At 45.2% G+C, this 23,073-nt stretch overlaps 2 protein-coding genes across 7 annotated transcripts in view; one reads left to right on the forward strand and one right to left on the reverse strand.

Moving 5' to 3' along the window:
* LOC149317862 (cytochrome P450 2J2-like) overlaps nt 1-15,839 on the forward strand; it is a 35,623-nt gene extending 19,784 nt beyond the window's left edge. For both annotated transcript variants that reach the window (XM_089508579.1, XM_089508580.1), the window contains 7 exons: nt 1,513-1,662; nt 1,899-2,059; nt 6,579-6,755; nt 8,423-8,564; nt 11,470-11,657; nt 13,873-14,014; nt 15,626-15,839. In XM_089508579.1, coding sequence (XP_089364705.1) covers nt 1,513-1,662; nt 1,899-2,059; nt 6,579-6,755; nt 8,423-8,564; nt 11,470-11,657; nt 13,873-14,014; nt 15,626-15,813 — 1,148 coding nt within the window. In that variant the 3' untranslated portion in view covers nt 15,814-15,839. The remainder of the gene's footprint in view (nt 1-1,512; nt 1,663-1,898; nt 2,060-6,578; nt 6,756-8,422; nt 8,565-11,469; nt 11,658-13,872; nt 14,015-15,625) is intronic.
* LOC149317863 (uncharacterized) overlaps nt 5,916-23,073 on the reverse strand; it is a 31,698-nt gene continuing 14,540 nt past the window's right edge. For 2 of the 5 annotated variants that reach the window (XM_089508588.1, XM_089508587.1), the window contains exons 2-4: nt 22,829-23,056; nt 21,927-22,129; nt 18,558-18,712 (exon numbers count right to left, since the gene is read on the reverse strand). In XM_089508588.1, the coding sequence (XP_089364714.1) occupies nt 18,571-18,712; nt 21,927-22,129; nt 22,829-22,930 (447 nt within the window). In that variant the 5' untranslated portion in view covers nt 22,931-23,056 and the 3' untranslated portion in view covers nt 18,558-18,570. Of the gene's footprint in view, nt 5,996-13,062; nt 13,267-15,616; nt 15,716-18,557; nt 18,713-21,739; nt 22,130-22,828; nt 23,057-23,073 lie in introns of those variants that run through there. The other 3 variants (XR_016279937.1, XR_016279938.1, XM_089508586.1) reach the window with 3 other exon arrangements.

The raw sequence follows: 23,073 nt of genomic DNA on the forward strand, positions 1-23,073 counted from the left end.
ACAAGAGCCAGTGTTGTCTGAGGACTGCTCTGGTGGTCGTGTGTCCAGCATGACTCTACCGAATGCTGTTACCTTCCCACTGAGAAGGGGTACCTATCTATCTACTTGCATTTCCATGCTTTCGAACTACTAGGTTGGCAGAAGCTGGGACTAGTGATAAGAGCTCACCCCATCATGTGGCACCTGGGCCTCGAAATGCCATCCTTCTGATCTTCCAATCATCAGAACTGGCATCTTAACCACTAAGCCACTTTATCCCTTAGCTATTCCCAATAGCCTCTTGCTAAAACACAGTTATAAACTATTACAGATTTAGCACAATACTAGACAGATCCTCCACCAGCCTTCCATTTGTAAAGCTTTGGAAGAATGGACAGGAACAGTGGTGTCAATAGAGTGGTGCCCTATTGATGATGAAAGCCCAGTGTGTGTGTGTGAACACATTATTATTATTAGTAGTAGTACAGTCAGCCCTTCTTATACACGGATTTTTATACACAGATTCAAGCATCCACAGTTTGAAAATGTTAAAAAAAGTATAAATTCCAAATATCAAACTTTGATTTTCCATTTTTTATAAGGACACCATTTTGCTATGTCATTATATTTAATGGAACTTGACCATACACGGATTTTGTTATCCATGGGGGATCTTGGAACCAAACCCCAGCGGATAACAAGGGTCCACTGTAGTATTATTTCTATCCCACTCTTTTCCCAGAACTGGGACTCAGAGCGGCTTCATAATATTAAAAGAACAATACAATTAAAAAGATAGAAAAGAGGTGCATTAAAAAGGAGGATACTTGTCATCTGTCTTAACCACCCAGCCGTGAGCCAGGTTGCCTTCGTCAAGGTGGGGAGGATGGCGCCATTGCAAAGCATTGCCTTGTCCTTCCTTCCCTCTTGGGAAAGGAGGGCTGGGTAGTCCACTGGCATGCCTGCCTGCCTGCCCAGCCAGCCACCCAGATCCTCCTTGGTCTGGTTGGGTGAGCAGGCAAGGCAGAAGAAGGGAAGGGAGTAAGGCCATCTGGAGGCATGTTTCCCCATCTGCCTGGCCAGAGGTCCAGGTCTGGCCAGGTGAGCAGGTGAGGCAGAGGGAGGGAAGGTGGGTAGGGCCATCCACTTCCACTAGTACCTTCCCACACTGGGAGAGATCAGATCTAGTGATGCCACTGGGCAGGAAGTATCTACCATTTGGCATTTTCTGCACTGGAAACCTAACTGTTTGGCAGTAATTTGGGGGGGGGGGGGGAGTGACCAGATATTATAAGGAGTACAAAGCAGCACAAAATGTAGGACATTCAAGAAAAATGTAAGGCTACAAAATAGAAGCTAAAAACACTAATATAAATATCAATTCATGCTTCTTTGTAGTGCTTAAAATGGAGGAAGTTTTTGAATTCCTCCTGGGCAGAAGGTTGGAACATCAACCATGCGCCTGGAAAAGGAGGACCTCTGGTCACCCTGGACAAATACTAATTTTTAATTTATTTTTAAAAACTGTCTCAGGTATTGGCTTCACGAATGGTCACAGCTGGAAAGAACAGAGACGGTTTGGTATAGTCACTATGCGGAATCTGGGACTAGGAAAGAAAGGGATGGAGCACCAGATTGAAGAGGAGGCCCACCGGCTTGTGGAGGCCTTTTCACAGGCCAAAGGTATGTCAGGTGTTCATGCTGGAACATCACTCCTTCTGATGATTGTAATGTATTTTCTCCATAAAGGTTGCATTGGAAATTCATATATTTTTAGTTACGGCTATATCCTAATATTAAAAAAGAAACCCTCCAGCCAGTCATAGTGGTATCTTTGTCTCCTCTAGGAACTGAAATCTTTTGCATTAAACTGTAAAGCAGAATAATCTTAAGATGCCTGTATGCTACCTTACTTGCAGGGCAGCCACTTGACCCTTCCCTACTCATCAGCAATGCCATTTCCACTTTGATAAGCGTTGTGAGTTTTGGGTACCGATTTTCTCAAGACGATGAAATGTTCCAGAAACTGTTGGAAGGCATTGATGTTTTGGCAAGATTTGGCGTCTCCTTCTCTCATGTTGTGAGTCTACCCTGTTTATTTTTCTTTTAGAACGGACAGGGACCCGTCTCAAAATCCGCTTTCCTAGAAATATCATGGTGATTAAAGCACTGAAATTATGAATATCCTGGGTTCAGTGTTTTGCAAGTAATATTGTCCTGGGGCGAACACTCAGTCCTACCATTTGGATATCCATTTAGAAGAAATGGACCCATACCTTTAAGCAGTGAACTATACAAGACATAAGCATGGGCTGGAAAGCACTGAAATAATGTCTGTAGTTATGAAATTTTAGTCAACTTGAACACAAACATTACAATGTAGAGACATGTTATACAATACTGGGCCTAAATTCTTGCTTGCCTCAACGACAGCAGATCCATTGCATTAATGGGAAGTTATAGTAGTGTTTATTTATTACATTTCATTAATGCATTGGGTCTTCTCCAGTTGATAATAGCAATATGATTTACAGAGCAATCCTATATATTCTATATACTCAGAAGGAAATCCCATTTTGTTCAGTGGAGCATATTCCCATGTAAGTATAGATAGGATTGCAGTCTCAGGCTTTAGAAGTCACCAGCATTTCTTTTTTAAAAAGTCTTTATAAAGGGCTTCCCTCCCTATATACTTTGATGTAAGAAGGGAAATCTGTATGTGCTCAGAGGCTCGTTCTTATTACCTAAGGAAAGCACCAAGATTAAAAAGTTTAAAGCTCCTGGAGAATTATGGACTGGACTGGACTTCTCTCACACTCTATAATTACGGCATTATGATGTCCCTTTAATTGCTTTGGCTTTTGAAATCCTGACGTTTGGAGTTTACAGAGGAGCATTTAGAATTCTGAGTTGCTCCAAAGTGGCTCATGAAGCTACAAACCCCAGGAGACTATAAGATGTAGGCATGACAAGCGCAGTGTTACAACTGTGTAGTGTGAAAGGGCAGTTCTTGCAATGCACAGGTCTCAGGCTGTTTTCTAAGGGAGGGGTTCCTTTCTGTTCTGTGCTTACACAGGGGCCTCACGAAGGGAATCATAAAATACTAGGGCGAGTTCCCACTATGAAAACAATGCTGATTGGTGTAAATGACCCTCGTTCCCATTTAAAACTGCTTCCTGTCATAATGGGATCGATTTCTGTCATAATAAAGAGAGGCAAACAGAAAACCTGATTTTTTCAGACATTAGCTTAAAAGAGGTTCTTTTGAAAAGAATTGATTGCAAAGAGTGTTCAACAAGTGGGAACAAGAGATTGGAATCACATCATTCCTCAGTTTTTGGGAGATTTGACACATGCACACCCCAATGCTGCCTTTTTATTTGTGGTGTGACGTATGGGTGCATGTTTTTTTTCAAAAAATAAAGAGAATGATTGATTGATTGATTTTGCAACTACTTGCAAAGGCAAGCAATTGCTAAAACAACTAATCAATTATTCGATCAATTTATTTAAAAAAACAATCAACACACTGTGGCTTGCTTTCCTCCAGGGACGTAGCCAAGGGGGGGGGGGTTCTTGGGGTCCGGACCCCCCCTTCCATTAGAAAAATGAATGGTGCGTGCTGCTGCACCGCTGCACCCAAGCCCCAATATAATGGTGGCACTTAGTCTGGACACCCCCTTCCTAAAATCCTGGCTACGTCCCTATTTCCTTTTCCTCCTCCAAGCCCCATACAGCCCCTTTCTCCTCCTCCTCTTCCTCCTCTGCCCCCCTCACCTGTCAAAAGGTGGCTGCCAACGCCCTCCCGCCACCCAGAGTCCGGGCTGTAGCTTGTGTCACTTATGATTGGCATGCATTTGGAAGTGGCGCAACTAGTTGGAACGACAACCGTGCCAAAAAAGAAGCAACTGCATTGGGGTAAGGACAAGATCCACTTTCATAGTGGGTACAAGGGACCTTTTGGAGTCGTTTACCAACAGGGAGCCAAACCAAATTGGAAGTCGGGTTGAAGTTCAAGTGGGAATGAGCCCCTAGAATTGGAAGAGACCTCAAGGGCCATCCAGTCCAACCTGCTGCCATGCAGGAAGACACAGTCATAGTCCTCTCTGTGACAGATGGCCTTCCAGCCTCTGTTTAAAGACCTCCAAAGAAGGAGGCTCCATCACACTTTGAGACAATGTAGTCCACTGTTGAACAGTTTTTAATGTCAGGAAGTTCTTCCTAATAATAGAATCATAGAGTTGGAAGGCACCCCAAGGGCCATTCAATTCAAGCCCCTTTTGCCATGCAGGAATACACAATCAAAGTCTTCTGGACAGATGGTCACCCAGTCTCTGTTTAAAAACCTCCAAAGAAGGAGACTCCACCAAAATCTCTGAGGGAGTGTGTTCCACTGTCGAACAGCCCTTACTGTCAGGAGGTTCTTCCTAATGTTGACCTGGAATCTCTTTTCCTGGAGCTTGCATCCATTGTTCTGGGTCCTGTTCTCTGGAGCAGCAGAAATCAAGCTTGCTCCCTCCTCAATATGAATTCCTTTCAAATATTTAAACAGGGCTCTCATATCACCTCTTAACCTTCCCTTTTCCAGGCTAAACAGCCCCAGCTCCCTAAGGCATTCCACATAGGGCATGGTTTCCAGACTCTTCACCTCTTGGAGGCTTCTGGGATCAGCAAGATTCCGTTTTGGACTGGAATTTGTTTTGGGACATTTTATGGTAGTAGGGTGCTAGAAGTGCACAGGGGGGGGGTGCAGACCACACCAGGTGACACCCCAGAGGGGAGGCATAAACCTAGTGCGGCTGGCATGGCTGCTGGGTGAGTGGGAAAGGGCATCACATCTCCTTTTCACTTTCCCAGTAGCCACCCAAGACCTCGCTCTCTGGAGGCAGATGCACTGCCCCCCAAGCAGAGATTGCTGCTTGGCAGGGCAGTGCCTTTCATTTGGTGTCTGGTGCACCAAACGTGTCATTAAAGCAGCCACTTCAGATCCCAAATAGCCCTCTGGAGGCAGATGCACTGCCCCCAAGCAACGCATGGTGCTCTACAGACTGCCACGACGCGGTGGCCTGCAACCGCCCCTTTTCGTGCTGAATTGGGGCCGTGGCAACCTCACACTGCATCCCCAATCCAGCCTTTTGAGGGTGCAAAAAGGAGCCACAAAAACCGGCTCCTTTTTTGCACCCTTGAAAGGGTGCCATAGCCGCAACAATGTGGCTATATGGCAGCCCTTTGGCACTGTGTTATCTGGACGCAGCGCCACAGGCACTTCATGATGCTGCGTGCCACCTGGAGTGGCATGTGGCATCAGGGTGGCCTGGGGGAACGGAGTCGGGTGTGTGTTGTTAGGATGCCGTGCCCCGACTCTGCCCCCAAGCTAAGGTCCTTAGAGGCCCAAAGAGACTTTATATATGATGCAATTTAGTACTGAAATCACATCATTCCAGTTCTAAAATCTGGCACAAATTGTCTGCTTCTGCTTTGACTTATGGTGAGCCTATGAATGAGATATTTTCCAGACACTAACAGCACCGCTCAGATCTTGCAAAGCCAGGGCTGTGGCTTTCTTGATTGAGTCAATCCACCTTTACTTCAGCCATCCACTCTTCCTACCTGAGATGTTACAGATACTTCCAATACGTACTGCCTACACACATATATTCCCTACAGACACTGCCTTAGAGATAACACATTACCTATATATTGCAATTCTGCACCTGCAGATTACCTGAGAAAACTGGTTTATGTGGCATGCATGTGTGTTCATCCAGCTTCAACCTCCCCTCAAACAACAAAAAGACTCCCTATGTCTATACAGTTGTGTTTAAAGGGCTTTCTTTTGCCGCTTCATTGGACGGGAAGGGGAGCATAGTGAGCAAAGACACAGAAGACTATAGGATTTAAAATCTAAATATTTATTGTCCAAGTTGCCTACTCAGCCTCCTTCATCCTCCTGCCTCTCCCTGGCAGCTTGCACAGGCTCCATGTTGGTACAAAAGCAGCGTCAAGGCATTCCATTCTGTAATAAATGAGGAGGTTTTCTATTGTGAGAAATCTCACTTCTTTTATGGAGATAGGAAACAGGAGATAAAGAAACATAAGAAATGTCAGGACTTGCAAGAACCCAGGGTTTCATTACTCTGTTCTCCCTGAGTCATGAATCACCAGGTCTTTCCTCTACAAATGGCTGACTGAAGCTGCTGCCACACTGCAGAAATGAAGCAGTTTGATGCCACTTTAACGTCCATGGCTCAATGCTATTCAATTCTGGAATTTGTGGTTTGTGTGGCACCAGAGATCTCTGACAGGAAAGGCTAAAACCTCACAAAAGTACAAATTCCAGAATTCCATAGCATTGAGCCATGGCAGTTAAAGTGGTGTCAAACTGCATTATTTATGCTGTGTGGATGCAGCCCTAGAAGCCTTTAAATTAGCTCCTGTTCACTACTACTACTTGTATGCAGGCACAACTCTGAAGAAAACCACAGCTCTCCAAGCACAGTCTCAAGAAGAATTCACAGCATGGCATTAGACTCTGAATCCAAATGACCTGGCAGATAGACCATGATATTTAAAAGATTGTCTTTTGTCTCATCTTATAGGTGTATAATTTCTTCCCGTGGCTCATGAAATATCTCCCAGGGCCTCACAAGAAGGCTTTGTCCTGTATGGAGATAGCACTTTCATTTGCAAAGCAGGAGATAAAGAAACACAAGGAACGTCAGGACCTGCAAGAACCCCAGGATTTCATTGATTTCTATCTACTTCAAATGGAGAAAGTAAGTAGAGCCATCAGCTGTCCTATCCCTTCTACAGTCTGTGCTTTCAAGTCTTTCTTGCTATAATATTTAGACATAAATTCTTTCTTTTTAAAATTGTCTCTGTCTTTCATTGTATACGCTTGGTGTTCTTGCTGCTTGAAAATTTGTTGTTGTATACAAAATCTGCAGTAAAATAGTATTGCCTGCACAGAAAATGCTGTAGTCGGGGGTCTTCTACACAAAATTCATAAGTGAAGTTTTATTTGTTCAGATATTACCTTCTACTCAGAAAACGCTGTAGTGAGAGCATAGTGCAAACACAATATGCAGTCGGCCCTCAGCATCCACAGATTCTTTGTCAATGGATTCAACCATCCACAGCTTGAAAATATTTTTAAAAACAAACCTTGATTTTGCCATTTTAAATAAGGGACACCATTTCACGATGCCATTGTATTTAATGGGACTTGAATATCCATGGATTTTGGTATCTATGGAGATCTTGCAACCAAACCCCAAAGGATGCCAAGGATCCACTGTATATTTCACAGAAAGGATTCAAAATGACTAGAGCATAAGAAATGAAATAACTGCAGTGTGGTTTTCACAAGCATAGAAGAATGAAAGATAAATCAAAAACAAAACTTCCTAATTTAGGGTACAACTAGTTGTAATAGTTGGCACATTGAAACACTACTGATAAGGCATACCAGATAGTGAACCACAATGTGGTCTGCTAACACTGCAGTAAACTAACCTGAACATTTTTGAAGTCCCAGTTCTAAGCAATTTTGCACTGAAGTGAAGTGTAAAATTCAAAAGAAAACAACACCATGCAACCTGTCTCATGTTCAGATCATGCACCTTTCATACACTACACAGTTATATAACGGTGAACCCAATTTAACTGCCATGGCAACATCCTATGGCATCCTGGTATACATAGCTTGAGAGACAGCATGATGTGGTGGTTTGCGCATTGGACTACAAGTCTGGAGACCAGGGTTCAAATCTCATCTTGGCCTTGTAAACCCACTGGGTGACTTTGGGCAGGTCCCGCTCCCTCAGCTTCAGAGGATGGTGTAGGTTTCTGGATGGCACATTTTAAGAACTACATAGACAAATCATCCAGGAGCATTAGCAAATGTCAGTATGAAGGTCTTTGGGTATATCTGGTACTTAACAAGTACAACTGCAACTGAGGCCCGTTAATAGCATACTGGAAAGTCCCAAATAATTCCCAATGAGCAGAAAATTGCAGTTTTAGTAAGCGCCTATTTCCAGATTATGTGAAACAATGTGATGTATTGGAAAAATTCAGTACAGGGGAAGGCTGTAGGAAAAGAGGTAGACCACACTACAGGTGGATTGATTCAATGATGGAAGCTACAGCCCTGAGTTTGTAAGACCTGAGTAGAGTTGTTGTTAACAGGGACTCCTGGAGGTCTCCCGTTCGTAGGGTCACCATTAGTCAAAAATGGCTTGAGAGGAAGTAACAATAACAAGATGGGTGATCCCAGAGAAGAAGGTGCCAGAGAGCACTTTCTCTGTTTCCCCTTTAATGCCAGTTTTCAGGTTCCCATGGGTTGTATGGCCCGTTTGTCCAAGTTTGGTTCGTTTTGATGTGTGGGCTAAACTTGGGTTGGTTTTCAACAACGCATCATCTTTTCTGTTATTACTAACAGAGCAAGGGTGACCCCAATTCTACCTTTAATGAAGAGAACCTGGCCCAATGTATTCTTGACCTCTTTGCTGCAGGAACAGAGACCACTGCCAGTACTCTGATGTGGGTACTGCTCCTCATGGTGGCTTACCCAGACGTCCAAGGTAAGGCAGACCTCTGCGGCGGAAGGCTTCTTTTATTTTTAAGTCAAAGCCCGTCTACATTAGCTACCTCCATGAGAATACAAGGGATCTTGTAGCGCCTTTGAGACTAACTGGGTGAAATAAAAATCCATCAGTGATACCTTTTATTGGCCAGCTGAAATGCACAATATACTTGTTGCAAGTTTTGAAGCTCCAAAGCTTGCAACAGGTACATTGTGCATTTCGGTCGGCCAATAAAAGTCGAAGGCATTCATGGTCGGCATCCATAGTTTTTTGTGGGTTTTTAGGCTATCTGGCCCAGTTCTAGAAGAGTTTATTCGTGACGTTTTGCAAGCATCTGTGGCTGGCATCTTCAGAGAAAGATGAAGATGCCAGTCACAGGTGCTGGCGAAAGATCAGGAATAAACTCTCCTAGAACATGGCCACATAGCCTGAAAAACCCACAAAACAAAGGTATCACTGATGGATTTTTATTTGTATTTGTTAAACGGCCAACACAGCTACCCCTGAATGTTTTCTGGGTGAACTAAGTTGTAGTACAAACTTGCACAGACTTGGTCTACATCCTTGGATGCATGGAGTGAACTGGTGTCCAGGAAAGTTTAACCGTAGTTAAAACTGAACTTGTCACCTCATCAGCCTACCCAAAATTCTGCATTTCTATAGCTATTCGTACCACCCGACTATAAAGATCCTTCCTAGGCACCATTGCACTTCATGAATTTGAAGAACAAGTCTATATGAAAGCTTATGCTACGTCTTTCAGTTAGTTCTTCTTCTCAAAGAAGCTACAAAATCTCTTTGCGTGTTGATATTCCACACTAACATAGCAATGTTTCTGAATTCTACTTCCTTAAGGATAGAATTGAAAAATATAGCTGTGTTAGTCTGTAGAATCAGTATGTAGAGAGAGATCTTATAGCACCTTTGAGACTAAGAAGTTGGCAGCATGAGCTTTCCTAGACTCCACTCTTCTTCCTCAGATGCTCAGATTTTAGTCTGCTAAAGCTCATGCTGCCAACTTCTTTCTTTCATTTAGCCTCAAAAGTGCTACAAGATTTCTGTACAGACTGTTCCTTAAGTGTAGTTAAGGTACTTTAATTAAGTATACTTAATGAAGTAATCTCCCCTGGGCTGACCCCTCCAAACCTGATGGAAATGTCATTTATTCGTGTTCTGATTGCTGGCAAAATGGAGTTCTTAATTTTCTCATGTTCTATGGCTGCATATATCCCCAAAACAGCAGGATTCTGAATTGCCTACATATTCCGCTTGCCATATCTCCTCTCCAATCTGCAAGAGTAGTTGATCCTAATATTCAGTGCAGTGTGCTAGACATTCAAAATATACCATTCTCAGCTCATTCATGGAGGTGAAGGGAAAGTGGGGTGTGTGTGTGAAGAATGTCACAGGCTGATGAAATTCTTAAAGAACTATTTATGTTTTTCTGCAGTCCATACAAAAGCCCCCTTTTTGCTTTCAGCCTTATCCTGACACTGTTCATTTTGGATGCAACAGCTTTGAATCTCAGAACTGTATACAGTTTTCCTCTTTTTTCACTGGGGATCCATTCCGGAACCCCCCCCCCTGTGAAAATGGAGGTCCATGCATATCCAAGCCCCATAGGCTTGAATGGAGCATGTGCCCATGAACGCAAGGCATGCCTCATGGGGACGCACCCCATTGGAAATAACAGATGTCACACCCACGAATCCTAGATGCATGAGTTAGGAGGGGTGACTGTAGTTGGAAAGGACTCCAAGGTCCATTTAGGTTGAGGGTGGGCAACTGCCTGGGGATCAGTGGCAGATCCCCCCCTCGACACCCCTACAAGTTGTACCCCTCAGCTAGCCAAATACTTTCATTTTCCCTCTCTAACCCTTCTCAAAAGGACAACAAGTCATTGCATCACCTTCTGTCCCCATTTTTGACAGGGACTGCAGAGAAACATGGAAGCATTTGGGGGCAGGGGTTTTGAGGTTCATGTGGGGTTTAATTTTATTTCATATTTTCATGAGATTGGAGAGCTTTCTACATGGTTGGGGGGAATTGCCATGAAAAGGCATTGAAAATGTTTCCAACAAAATTTGGACATTAGAGGCCTTTTGGGGACATTTCGGGGAGCTTCAGAGTGAGGCCACCATAGTAAGCTCCAAGGGCCAAGTGTGGGTCGCAGGCTGCCCTTTGTCAACCCCAATCTAGTCCAGTAGAGGAATCCAAAGCTAAAACTTTGTGGCCATCCAACATCTATTAAAAACCTTTCAATGCTGGAGAGTCTAGTACCTTCCAAGGTAGTGCATTCCACTCGCTAACAGAAGCAGCATGATGCACTTGGAAACAGTGTGCTCCAGATGCACTGGGGGAAGAAATACCATTTCTACATTTGAAGTGCCCTAGCCTAAATTATCTAAAGGCACCAGATCCCATCTCAGCTTGGAGCTAAGCAGAGTCAGCCCTCTTTAGTACTTGGATGGGAGACCACCAAGGAATACCCTGTGCTATAGTCTGTATTTCAGAAGAAGGAAGTGGCAAAGCAAACCCTGAGGATTCCTTGCCTAAGAGAACCATATAAAATTCATGGAGTCATCATGTCGGCAGGTGACTTGAAGGCATGTCTGCTTACACAAACACACTCACAGTCTCCTGGATACTTAATTAAGGCTATACTGCAATGGCTGGAATACAAACAATAGTAAATGTCATCACAAAACACATACACACACATACACAAAAGAAAAAGCGACAGTGGAGGTTGCCTCCATCCCACCCTATAGCTCAATGTTTTCCAGGTTGCTTTACAAATGCCCCTTTCATGTGCCTTAAATATCTTTCAGTGACTCTCTGACTTTTCTGAGATTAAGAGCTATTTCCAGAATAAGGCTTCCTTTCTCACTTTTCCTTTCAGAAAGGGCCTACAAAGAGATGGAGGATGTTTTGGGTTCCTCTCACTCAGTCAGCTACCAAGATCGGAAGAAACTGCCCTACACCAACGCAGTGATCCATGAAGTCCAGCGTGCCAAATACATCTTGCCAGTCGGAGTCCCCAGACGGTGTTCAAAGGAATTGAACATGCTTGGTTTTCACATTCCAAGGGTACAGAAGATCAATATGGTTGCAACCCCATAACCAAATCTATCTATCTATATCTACTCATCTATTCAGCCAGTATGGAATACTGATTTGAGTGTTGGGCTAAGACTCTGTAGACCAGGGTTCAGTACCCAACTCAGCCATGAAACCCTCTGGGTGATCTTGGGCAAGTCACACTCTCTCGGCCTCAAGGGAAGGGCATGACAAACCTCTTCTGAACAGATCTTGCCAAGAAAACCCCATGATAGGATTGCCTTAGGGTCACCATAAATTGGAAATGACTTGAAGGCACACAACAACAAAAACTATATATCTAATCTCATGTCAAGTCAAAGGCTTTCACAGCTGACATCCATATTTTTTGTGGTTTTTTGGGCTATATAACTGTGTTCTGGAAGAGTTTATTCCTGACCTTTTGCTGGCATCTGTGGCAGACATCTTCAGAGAATGCTGGCATGGAAGTGAGTGGGAAATATCTTTATACTGTGTGACCCTGGGTTGAAAGGGAGTGATTTACCTGTTCATCTCTGTGTTAGTCTGCTGCTGAATGGCAATGCCTCAAGGGGTCTATTTAATTCGTAGGCATTGTCTGCTGGGAAACCTGGGGTGGTTTTCCTCTGCATTTGCTGAGTCTTGATTTTGGTGTTTTTCAGGATTGATAGTCAAACTCTGGGATGAAACAGACCGCCTCAGAAGGCCGGCTCTGCACTGCCCCTTTGAGTACTGGATCGGGGCTGAAGCAGCCACATGTTGCGGCCCCAATTGATCATCCCCCCCCAAAAAAAGGGAGCAGCAAAATGTCACTCCCTTTTTTTTGGGGGGGGGGGGAGGTGCCCTTTCCACTGCAGTGGTGGTTCTTACGTGTTTCTGCACTGCAACGCATGTAAACGCCATGCCGCAGAAACGCTGTGATGCTGCCTGCTGTATGGTCAGCGGGGTGGCGTGATGCCAGCTTGGGGGCAGCATTGGGGTTTGCGCCATGTGTATGCCAAGCCCTCCCGCCCCCCAAAGCTGGAGTTTCTTGCTGATTTGTTTTTCCCCTTTGTGTACTTTAAAGGTTTCTTCTTTCTTGCTGAAGTTGCCATTGAACAACAGACCAACACAGAGATTCACATGTAAATCGCCTCTTCTCAACCAAGGGTCTCACAGTATGTGTGTGTGTATACACACACACACACACACACACCACTCACTTCCATGCCAGCATTCTCTGAAAATGACAGCCATAGATGCAGGAATAAATAAACATCAGGAATAAACTTTTCCAGAACATGGCCACATAGCCCGAAAAACCCACAAAAACTATCTAATCTTAGTTTATAAATTTGAAAAAAATGGTACACAATCTCCAACTACATCCATAGTTTACATTTAAACAAATCTACCACTAAAAATACAAATCACTCACTAATCAAGAAGTAAACTGGCCTGAAGTCCTTGGGAGGAGGAAAAGACAACCATATGGCTTCAATTTGTTTCAGCCCTTCATCTGTCTTTCAGCCAAACGGGATGCGTTTCTTCACCAGTCTTCATAAATGGCAGGTTTGTGCTTAATTTCTCCAAATTCTGCTCCAGTCATAAAAATCAATAAAAACTACATAGAAACTGTTACCTAGAAAATAAAAGTACACCTTTAGTGTGAATAAGTGAATTCTATTAATGTTGGTAAGTAATGTGCATTATTGATTTATACTTTTTAGGTGTCGTTTTATTTTCAAGATGACAGTTGCTCTAATACTCTAGAGCAATAGTTCCAAAACTTTGGTCCTCCTGACATTTTGGACTCCATCTCCCAAAACTGGCCAAGCTGACAGGGGCTTCTGGGAGCTGAAGTCCAAAATACCTAAAGGACCAAAGTTTGGGAACTACTGCCCTAGAGATTGCCTTCAAACAGGCTCCTTCTGCTCCTTCTATGGGAACTCATTCTCTCTTTGTTCATAGGATGTACATTAAGAGAAAGCAGCAAAGAACATGGTGGAGGGTGGCATCCCTAGCAGTAGGGCAGTGTAACCGCTTTCGGTTTCAGTGCTTCACCTAATGATGTTCAGTGTTTGATTGTAATGTTTAATACCTTGGATGGAACCTTAAAGTTCAAGCTAAAACCTGAATTGCTGACAGGGGGATGTCAAGGCACATCAGAGTATCTCTCTGTGTAGTGCAGGGGTAAGGAAGCCTGTTGTTGCAGATGCATGCTGAGTCCACCTTTTCTTCTTTTCAGAAAACCCTTGTTGTTACAGATCTGAATTCTGTCCTTTGTGATCCCAAGCAATGGGAGACCCCCAGCAAATTCAACCCAAACCACTTTTTGGACAAGGAGGGGAATTTTATTGCTAAAGAAGAATTCTTGCCATTTGGAGCAGGTAATTGTGGAATTTAAACATGGTTACTTTTTGTGGCGCCCTTCAATGAGTAGTTGTTGTGTGCCTTCAAGTCATTTCTGACTGATGGCAACCTTAAGACAGAGCTAATGCCCACTGGCCCTAGTCATCCACTGTCCCTGGTAAGGAGTGATGGGCATTCCAACTAGATCAGGAACAAAATTTGGAAAACTACCTTAAAGAACAATCATAATGGCATGCTGAAGTAATGTATAACTTATCAAGACCCTGAGTATGAGCCTACCATCACTCAAGTTATGAGTTGTTTCTTTGTGACATTATGCACATTCTTCTTAAAGATAAATCTCCATGCTCTCATCTGGAGGGCTTCACCCAGAGCCCTCTCCTGCATTAAGCAGTGTCCTGAATAAGAATCTCCTGTTGTTTTAAGAAGTTTAAATGATCTAGAGTAGTGGTTCTCAACCTGTGGGTCACAACCCCTTGGGGGTTCAAACGACCCTTTCTCACATATTTCCGATGGTCTTAAGAATCTAGACACCAAAGTTTATGGTAGGGGTTACCACAACATGAGGAACTGTATTAAAGGGTTGCAGCGTTAGGAAGGTTGAGAACTACTGATCTAGAGTGTCCAGTATTAATGATGTGGGAGCATCATCACCTCTTGAGTCATAGCTAAGGATGTGACAATCATTTCTTACAGTTCACTGAACAGATGGTCCCTTTAAATTCTATTTACAAGCTGAGAAATTTGCCACTTGCATGGCCAGGTATGAGAATTTTCAGAGGGCTTATTTGCAAATGAACTAATGGGGCAGGAAATTTGAAATGTTCTGGGTGTTGTTATTGCTTTATTATTTCAGTACTAAGGTGAGCAGTTAAACTGCAGGGGTGCAGTTGAGTCTGCATCTTGCATGAGTCTAGTTTAGCCTGGTGCCTTTTGGGGCACTCTTAGATCATAATAAATAAAGGCAGACTAGTACATACATATTGGCAATGTGATGTTGAAATAGTGTTGTTGTTGTGGTGATGATGATTTTGCAAACAATCGGGTTTAAATTTCTGAACCCTAAAACAGAAAATGTCACACGGGATGGAGACAATACCTTGGTATATTTTATGCAAGTACACTGAAGACAATCTGAGATCAATTGATCAGTTCAGCTCCTTATGTGTTGCAATCCAACCAAAATGGTCTGCTGAAGAATCGCTCTGTGTAGCTCAGGAAACACACACAGAGACATTGTGGTGTGGCACATACATTGTGTTGTGATCTAAAGTCGAAGGCTTTCATGGCCGGCATCCATAGTTTTTTTGTGGGTTTTTCGGGCTATGTGGCCATGTTCTAGCAGAGTTTCTTTCTGACATTTCGCCAGCAACTGTGGCTGGCCTCTTCAGAGAAAGAAACTCTGCTAGAACATGGCCACATAGCCCGAAAAACCCACAAAAAACTGTGATGTGATCGTTCTCAGAGCCAGTTCCCTGAAGAGGCTACAAATTCTCATGTAGCAGAGCATGGAAATACTGTCTTTTTTGCACTGAACATGAAGCTTTTGTTGACCAAAACATGAAGTGGGGAATGGGTGGAAAGGACCCTGTCTCATTGGATGCTTTCCTTTTCCTTACCTCTTGCAGGGGCTCGAGTGTGTCTGGGTGAGCAAATGGCAAGGATGGAGCTCTTCCTTTTCTTCACCCATCTGCTGAGGGCCTTCCGGTTTCAGCTGCCTGAAGGAGTGAAAGAAATCAGTCACAAACCTGTAGTTGGGTTATCAATGCATCCCTACCCTTTCAAACTCTGTGCCGTTCCCCGCAGTAGTTTATGATAAAACAAAATCTGAGTGCTTTATGGTTGCTTATTTATTATTGTACAATGTCATGTCATTTCTCTTCCAGTTCTCTGACAGACTACTATCACTTGATTGTTGCTTAGCTTCAATCTGCACTAAGAAGTGATGGCCCTGTTTAAATATTTGAATAGGACCGGAAGAATAGATGAAAGCTGCAGGAACAGAGATTCCACCTCAACTTGGGAGGAACCTTTGAGAGTCAGGGCTGTTCAACAATGGAACACACTCCTTCCTTGGAGATTTTGGTGGAGTCTCCTTCCCTGGAGGTCTTTAAACAGAGGCTGGATGGACATCTGTCAATGGGGATGCTTTGATTGAGAGTTCCTGCATGGCAGAAGAGGGTTGGACTGGATGGCCCTTGTGGTCTCTTCCAACTTTATGATTCTATTATTCTATGTATATGCGTACATATATAGATATATAAATAGATAAGTATTGTAACGGCTAACCTCTCTTTTATGGCAGGCGCTTGGGACTTCTATTATCCCACCCCGCTGCCCACCAATTTCTGTAACGAACCCCCTTTAATATATGGCAGGTTCACAGTATTATTCAATATAGTAGCGTGGATAAACAGATATGGCCGACACGTCTTTAAGATGAAACAAAATCATATAAACTTTATTGAACAAGTTGCTTAACAGATATGACTTGAACTTAGTTCAGGTGCGTTCCTTTTGGTTACAAGTGTATTCTTCCCCTCGTTACTATGTTTCCTTCTTCCCTTCTATCCTCTTTCTCTACCCTGGGACTTCTCTGTCCCTCTCTGGGTAATTCTTTTAATATCCCAGCCCCTACGGCTGCTCTATATCTCAACGAAACTAGTAACCCAAACCCCTCTGCCTGGGTCTGGTCACATAGAGTCTCTCCTTTCTAGACTCTTTAACTTCACTCCTGTCCCTCTCTGGACATACTCCTATCAACTGTCTTCCCTAACCTCTCCTCCAGCCTTTTCCCCCTGGGTTCTCACCCCCTCACTGCCTCATAACCGCCAACATTCCAACTGCCCATCCCCAACAGACGCCCAGAATGTTCACAAATCCCAGCCCTCATTTCATTGGCTGGCCCTCAGCTGCCTCCTGAATGGTCAGCTGGGCGTGCTTTCCGTTACAAGTATACATATATATACATAGATAAATAGATACATCAATAGCAACTTCATCGCAGCCACTGGCATCCTGACTGCGCATAGAATGGAGGCTGCAGCCCAGCAGATGTGGGCCGAGGCAGGGGAGAGCGTCCGTTCCAACTGTGGGGAGGAGGCCTACTTCCAGCAGCATGTGGACTGGATGAAGGCCTTCGTCCAGAGCGGCCTGAGGGACATCTCCCCTGTTCTGAAGGACATCACAGACGCCCTCAACACCCGCTTTCCCCATGCCCACTACAACCCCATGGAGGCCCACTGGTGGGTGCGGCTGCAGGCTGTGACCCACCTGCCCACCATGCTGACCGACCGACTCTACATCAAGTAGCCCTCCTGAGGAGGCAGAAAGGTCTCACTTGGAGGTCCTAAACACCCCCACAAGCCTCCAAGTCATCTCCCAAACCATTTTTGTTTCCAAACTGGGCACTGGGCAGAGGATTTGGGCCCACAGAAATATCCCTTGGGGAGGGCTCCTTTGTCTCTGAGGAGATGGATGTCCCAATCCCACTGGGCTGGGAAAGGACAGTAAAGGGACTCTTCTTTCCATCTAGGAGGAAGAGTCCTCTTTCCAAGGAATACCTCCATTAGTTTCTGCCCACTGCCCCCCTTGAAGACCAAGCAGGACTCAAGGCTGGTCAGGCGATTCAGAACTGGATAGACGGCAACTCTTAGCCATCTATCTGGCCCACATCCCCTTTCCCTGAGGGGCATAACTGTGTGCCCCAACAGCCTTTTGCAGAAAAGGTGCCCCCTTGATGGATGACCAAAGGGGCATCAAGGAAGGTCTTTGCCAAAGGTTGCCAAGTCAGGAGGAGCAGGGCCCAAACCTGAGACCAGGCAGCATTCCCAAGTGATGTCACAGGGGCCCCGTGGGGCCATTAAACGTGGTGCATTAAGCATCAACCATCCCTGCTCAGAGCATGCCCTTCAGATGAGAAAGACCAAGTCCAAAAGAAACAAGAAAAGATTTATCTAGTTGAAAATCCATTTTTCCAAGGTCTGCACAGCACAGAAGAAAAGCAAACTTTCCCCTGCTCTCTTTTAAACACCTTTTCAAGCACTGCTTTTAGAAAAACATGGGAGCTGTAGTCCAACCAAAGAAAGTTTTCCCAGTTCTGCTTTGGTTCTAAGACTTTTGAAAGTGCTGGTTTCCAACAAGTGGGAGTCCAGCCAAAGGAACTTTTTCAAGCAAAGAGAAAGTTCTCCAAACTCAATGGGTTGAAAGCATCAGCCAGTTTCACCTTCACGGGTCGCACTTTCTTTCTTTTTTGACATTTAGACCACAGAATCTTCCCCGATTCCCCAAAGAAGACTTATCATAACCACAAAAGTGTTACCAATGACCACCTAGAACCAAGGAAAATAGGAGATTGTAATCATGCTGATAATAATAAGTAAACAGCTTTTAAATTCTGAAAACTCTGCCTTTGAGTGTTTTCTTTGAGGAGAGCAAAAGGGAGAGAGAGAAAGCGAGAGGGAGTCAAAGGAAGAGAAAGGAGGAGGAGGAGGAGGAGGAGGAAGCGATGGAGGGAGAAGACGAGTGCCCCAAATAGCTCTGTTACTCTTCATTGGCGTGTGCTTCTGCTCGTCTAATGGCCTCCAGCATCGCCTGAACTGCATGAGCCGTCTGCTGAGCCACCGCCAGACCCACCATTTCCGCCACTTCCGCTGCCACTACTGCATCCTGACCAACCACCACTGCCACTTCCACTGCCCTTAGTAACATTTCTCCTGCAACAGAGAGAGAGAGAGAGAATTTTCAGTTTCCAAAGGGATCAAAGGGAACAGCAAACCAGAGAGAAATTATGAGATCCCTCATAAACAGGCAAACATAAAACTATGTCAAGACAATCTACAAGCGACTCAGTGGCTGCTTTCTCAGCTGAGGTCAGGCCAGATGTCATACAGTTTGGCCATAGGCCACAGGCAGCCTCTGCGTTGGTCAGGAGGCAGGCTTTAAATAAAGACAAACCCACTGGCATGCGGAGGCCTGTTCTGAACAACATTTGAGGATTGGATTGGTGACAAACGCTTTGAAGAATGACTGGGTCCAGTCTTGGTAGAGATGAATGATAAGTTCCTCAGGCCCCTACTCCTGGCCTGGGTCCGAAGGGGAATTCCCTCCCCCCGAGCTTCCACATTTTGTAAACTGCTGCTTAGGGAGTGCTTAAGCGCCCTGGTCAGTGGTGCACTCATCCCTCCACGTTTGCTGCTTTGATATTTGTGGATTTGATGATTCACGGATTTGATTACTATGTTCTCTCTAGGAGTATCTAAGTCTTCCAGTGCAACTCTGTGGTCAACTTTAACTAAAAGTTGCACTGAAAGAGCTGGAGATTTCTAGCAAGAATACTCTAGTAGGCCTTTGTAGCTTCTCCGGCGCAGTTCTATGGTCAGTGTCTGTTGGATGTTGACCACAGAGTTGCCTTGGAGGACCTAGAGATTCCTAGAGAGGTGTCCTTTCAGGTAAAAATATGGTGGCTTGTTTGTTTGTTGCGTTTTTTCCATATTCACGGGGGTGTTGTGCTCCTAACCCCAGCGAATATGAAGGGACAAGTGTATTTACTGTTGCCTGCTACCCAGGAGCTGGGGAGGGGAACTCTGGCACATGATGGATGCAGAGGATGAGGAGGACTGAGGAGGAGGAGGAAGGTGAGTAATGGGGGCCACAACAGAGAGGCCACCCCCAGGTTCCCTTTCTCAGGCGTCTTACTTGAGGAGTGCCTCTCCCTATATAGTCCTCCCTGCACCCTCAGATCCTCTGGGAAGAATTTATTGCTGCCACAGAAGACCAGATTGGCTGCAACTTCCCAGAGGACCTTCTCATGCGCCGCTCCGAAACTATGGAATGACCTTCTGGAAGAGAGCCGTCTTATCACCACCTTCGACGCCTTTAAAAGGCTGTCAAGATGGATGGCCTCCCAAAGAAAGAAAGACAGCCCCCTCCGCCTTCCTTCTGCCCACTCCGTCCTGTTCATTCTATAGGCTGTGTTACTGATGTGATTTTAACGGTTATTGACTTTTGCTGCTTGTAATGGTGGGAGGGTTAGGGGTTAATGTATGTCTTGTTCTGGTTTTATGCTTCCTTGTATTTTTTATCTCTGTTGTAATCCCACCTTGATCCCAGGGAGAGGTGGGCAATAGCAATAAAGCTTACTAGGATGATTATGATGGGCCCATGGTGACTGGCATTTGGGGCTGGCAGACAGGCAGACGGGGGTCCTGTGGTCAACAGACCTGTTCTGAGCAGGGCAGGGGTCCCACCCTCGGCCCACCGCCATCATGGACCTCTCAGGGGGGCTCCCCTCCCCTGGCCCTGGCCAGAATGACCTCTGACCCCCTGTGCCTGGCCTTTTCTTCCTGCCCTTCTGCACAGAGAGGCTTGATGGGCCTCCCTGAAGCCATGGCCGGCCCAGGAGCAGGATAGGCCCTTCCTCTCCCTCCCAGCTACCATGGGGTCCCCATTCGCATTGGGAGCCCCTTGGCTTGTTGCGGGAGAGAAAGAGTCCTAGAATATCCTAGAGTTGGGAGAGACCCCAAGAAGGGCCCTGATCCAGTCCAGCCCCTTCTTCTTCTCCTTCTGCCATGCAGGAACTCTCCATCAAAGCCTTCCCTGTGACTGATGGTGGAAGAGGACGACCATCCCAGATAGGAATGTACCAATCTTCTGTCAAGGGTATACAATAGTTGCGCTCCCCTGCTACAACCTCCAAACAGTCTTACAGGTGCTGCTACGTTTCTTTTTCCCCACTTTCCCACTTCTTCTCATCTTCTCTAGTATCTTATTAAGTCAGATATCCTCAATTTTAGGCATTTTGGCTTCTAGTTAAGGCTTGTTTTGTCTCAGGTCTAATCCGCACTGCAGAAATAATGCAGCTTGACGCTGTTTTAACTGCCATGGCTCAATGCTTTGGAGTTCTAGGATTTGTAGTTTCTTGTGGTACCATAACGCTCTGACAGAGAAAGCTAAATATCGCTCAAAACTACAAATCCCAGAACTCCTTATCACTGGGCCATGGCAGTTTAAAGTGGTGCCAAGCTGCATTATTTCTGCAGCGCAGAACAGATCTCAAGACACATTTATTTGGCTCTTTGCTTACCCTTGGCACCCACAGATTTATCCTTTGGCACCTTATTTTGAATGAGCTGACTCTGTTCCCATCGGCAGAGCTTTTGAATTTGGGCTTCCCTATGTGCTTTCCTCCCAGAATCTCCTTGGCTTTCTAAAATACTGGGTGCGCTTGGGATAATAATATAATTTATAATATAGAATGTATTTATTGTAGGATGGGGCTGAGAGTAAGAAATGCCTGGACAGCACACGGTGGAAAAGAAAAGAGGCAAACCACAAAGCTCCAAAAGTCACAAAGTTTAGTTTGACAATTCATCAGTGATGTTATAGTAAGGCATCGATGTACATTTAAAAGGAATTTTCCACCAGGGTTATGCATACATTCTCCCAGACAGACGTTTCTTTATCAGTCATTAGGCAGACACACACTATGCAATGTCTTTCTGATACAGGGGAGCTGGCCTAATTCCTCAGAGATGGATGAAGAGGTAGCCCTGCGTGTGGCGTTGGTGCATCGGTCAAAGCCAGGTGCCCAAAACAGAACTCTTTTTTTCCTGCTCACAATGGACACCCTGGAATTCACATTCATGATGCCTCAAGTCAAAGGATCCGGCCTAAAAGAGCCCCTGCTTGCAGCTATAATAAGACATATCCCTGATATCTGACTGTGCCAATAAGTCAGGCACCTGAAGGGAAGATGGAAGAGGGAGGAGGCGATCATGGCATCCAGTCTCCTTGTAGTGGCACAAAAGGGGGAGCAGGACTTCTTCATATTGCTGCCTGCCCCTCCATGAGCTGGTGCGCTAAGCAGACACATTTACGTCCCTGAGAGAAATGGAAGCGTGAACAGCTTCGGGGGACCTGTCCTCGTACTCAGTCACTGGGGCCTCTGCAACCACAGCCGCCGTGTCCAGAGCAAGGAGCGGGTTCAAGCCCTGTGTCAAGATCTGCTGGATGGTTTTCCGCCAGTTGGGGTGCAGCTGGTTCTGGGTCTGATAGAAAACCTCTAAGGCAAAGGACTTCAAGGTGCCAGTGCAGAGATCCTCGTACAATGGAATCGTGTACATCCGGGACATCTGTAACAGAACAAGTGGAACATCATACAAAAGATTAGGAGGAGAACAACAACCATAAAGAATAACGATACAGGGAGTCTTGGTTTGAATCTGTCCTCTGCATTGAAATCATCAGGTGGCCTTAGGCAAGGAATCACAATTCAAAAAGGATGTTGGGAAGCTGGAGCATGTCCAAAGGAGGGAGAACAAAATGGTGAAGGATCTGGAAACCATGAAGCCCTCTGAGGGGAGACCTAGGGAGCTGAGTATGGCTTGGGGCTTTCCAGACCCTTCGCCATTTTTGTCACCCTCCTGTGGATACACTCCAGCTTGTCCACATCCTTTTTGACACGTAGTTACTAGTGCCTATTTACCGTCATTGTGAACATGAATGAGAGCCCTCCAAGTCACCCTATCCTCAGCAGCTCTGCTCAGGCATCCTTGACTGACTGAGTCTATCCATTTGTAATGCAGTCTTCTTCTTTTCCTACTGCCTTTTCTCTTACCAAGCATTATTATGCCTATTACTGATGGTTACTTACCAAGCAGACTAGTGCCATTAACGATGATCAATGAAGATTTCAATACTCCTGTCTGGCCCCATCTCCTGACTGCTATAGTGTAGGTCCCATCCTCCACCCCACCTCCTCATCTGCAGCCTTATCTTCTAGCTGCGCTAAGTCTAGGTACTGTTTCGCCTGTCATCTCTGCAAAACTCACCATGAGGCAGCGGTGACCCATCCAACAGCCTGTCCAGGAAGAGCACTGTCTGGAAGGTTTGCCACTCTGCCATATTGACACTGTTGGCAGCAGCCACCGCATCAAGGGGCTCCGTGGTCCAGAGGTCAAAGAGCATCTCCACAGGGCTGGTCAGACTGGATCCCTGAGATAAGTCTGGCTCAATTAAAGGAGGGCCCGTCGCGTTGAGCCAGCGTTCAAACTCGAGTCCTGCAAGAGACACACCA

This window comes from Sceloporus occidentalis, unplaced genomic scaffold (assembly GCF_023333645.1).
Source record: "Sceloporus occidentalis isolate IW3139 unplaced genomic scaffold, rSceOcc1.0.p SCAF_2, whole genome shotgun sequence".
Classification (NCBI taxonomy): domain Eukaryota; kingdom Metazoa; phylum Chordata; class Lepidosauria; order Squamata; family Phrynosomatidae; genus Sceloporus; species Sceloporus occidentalis.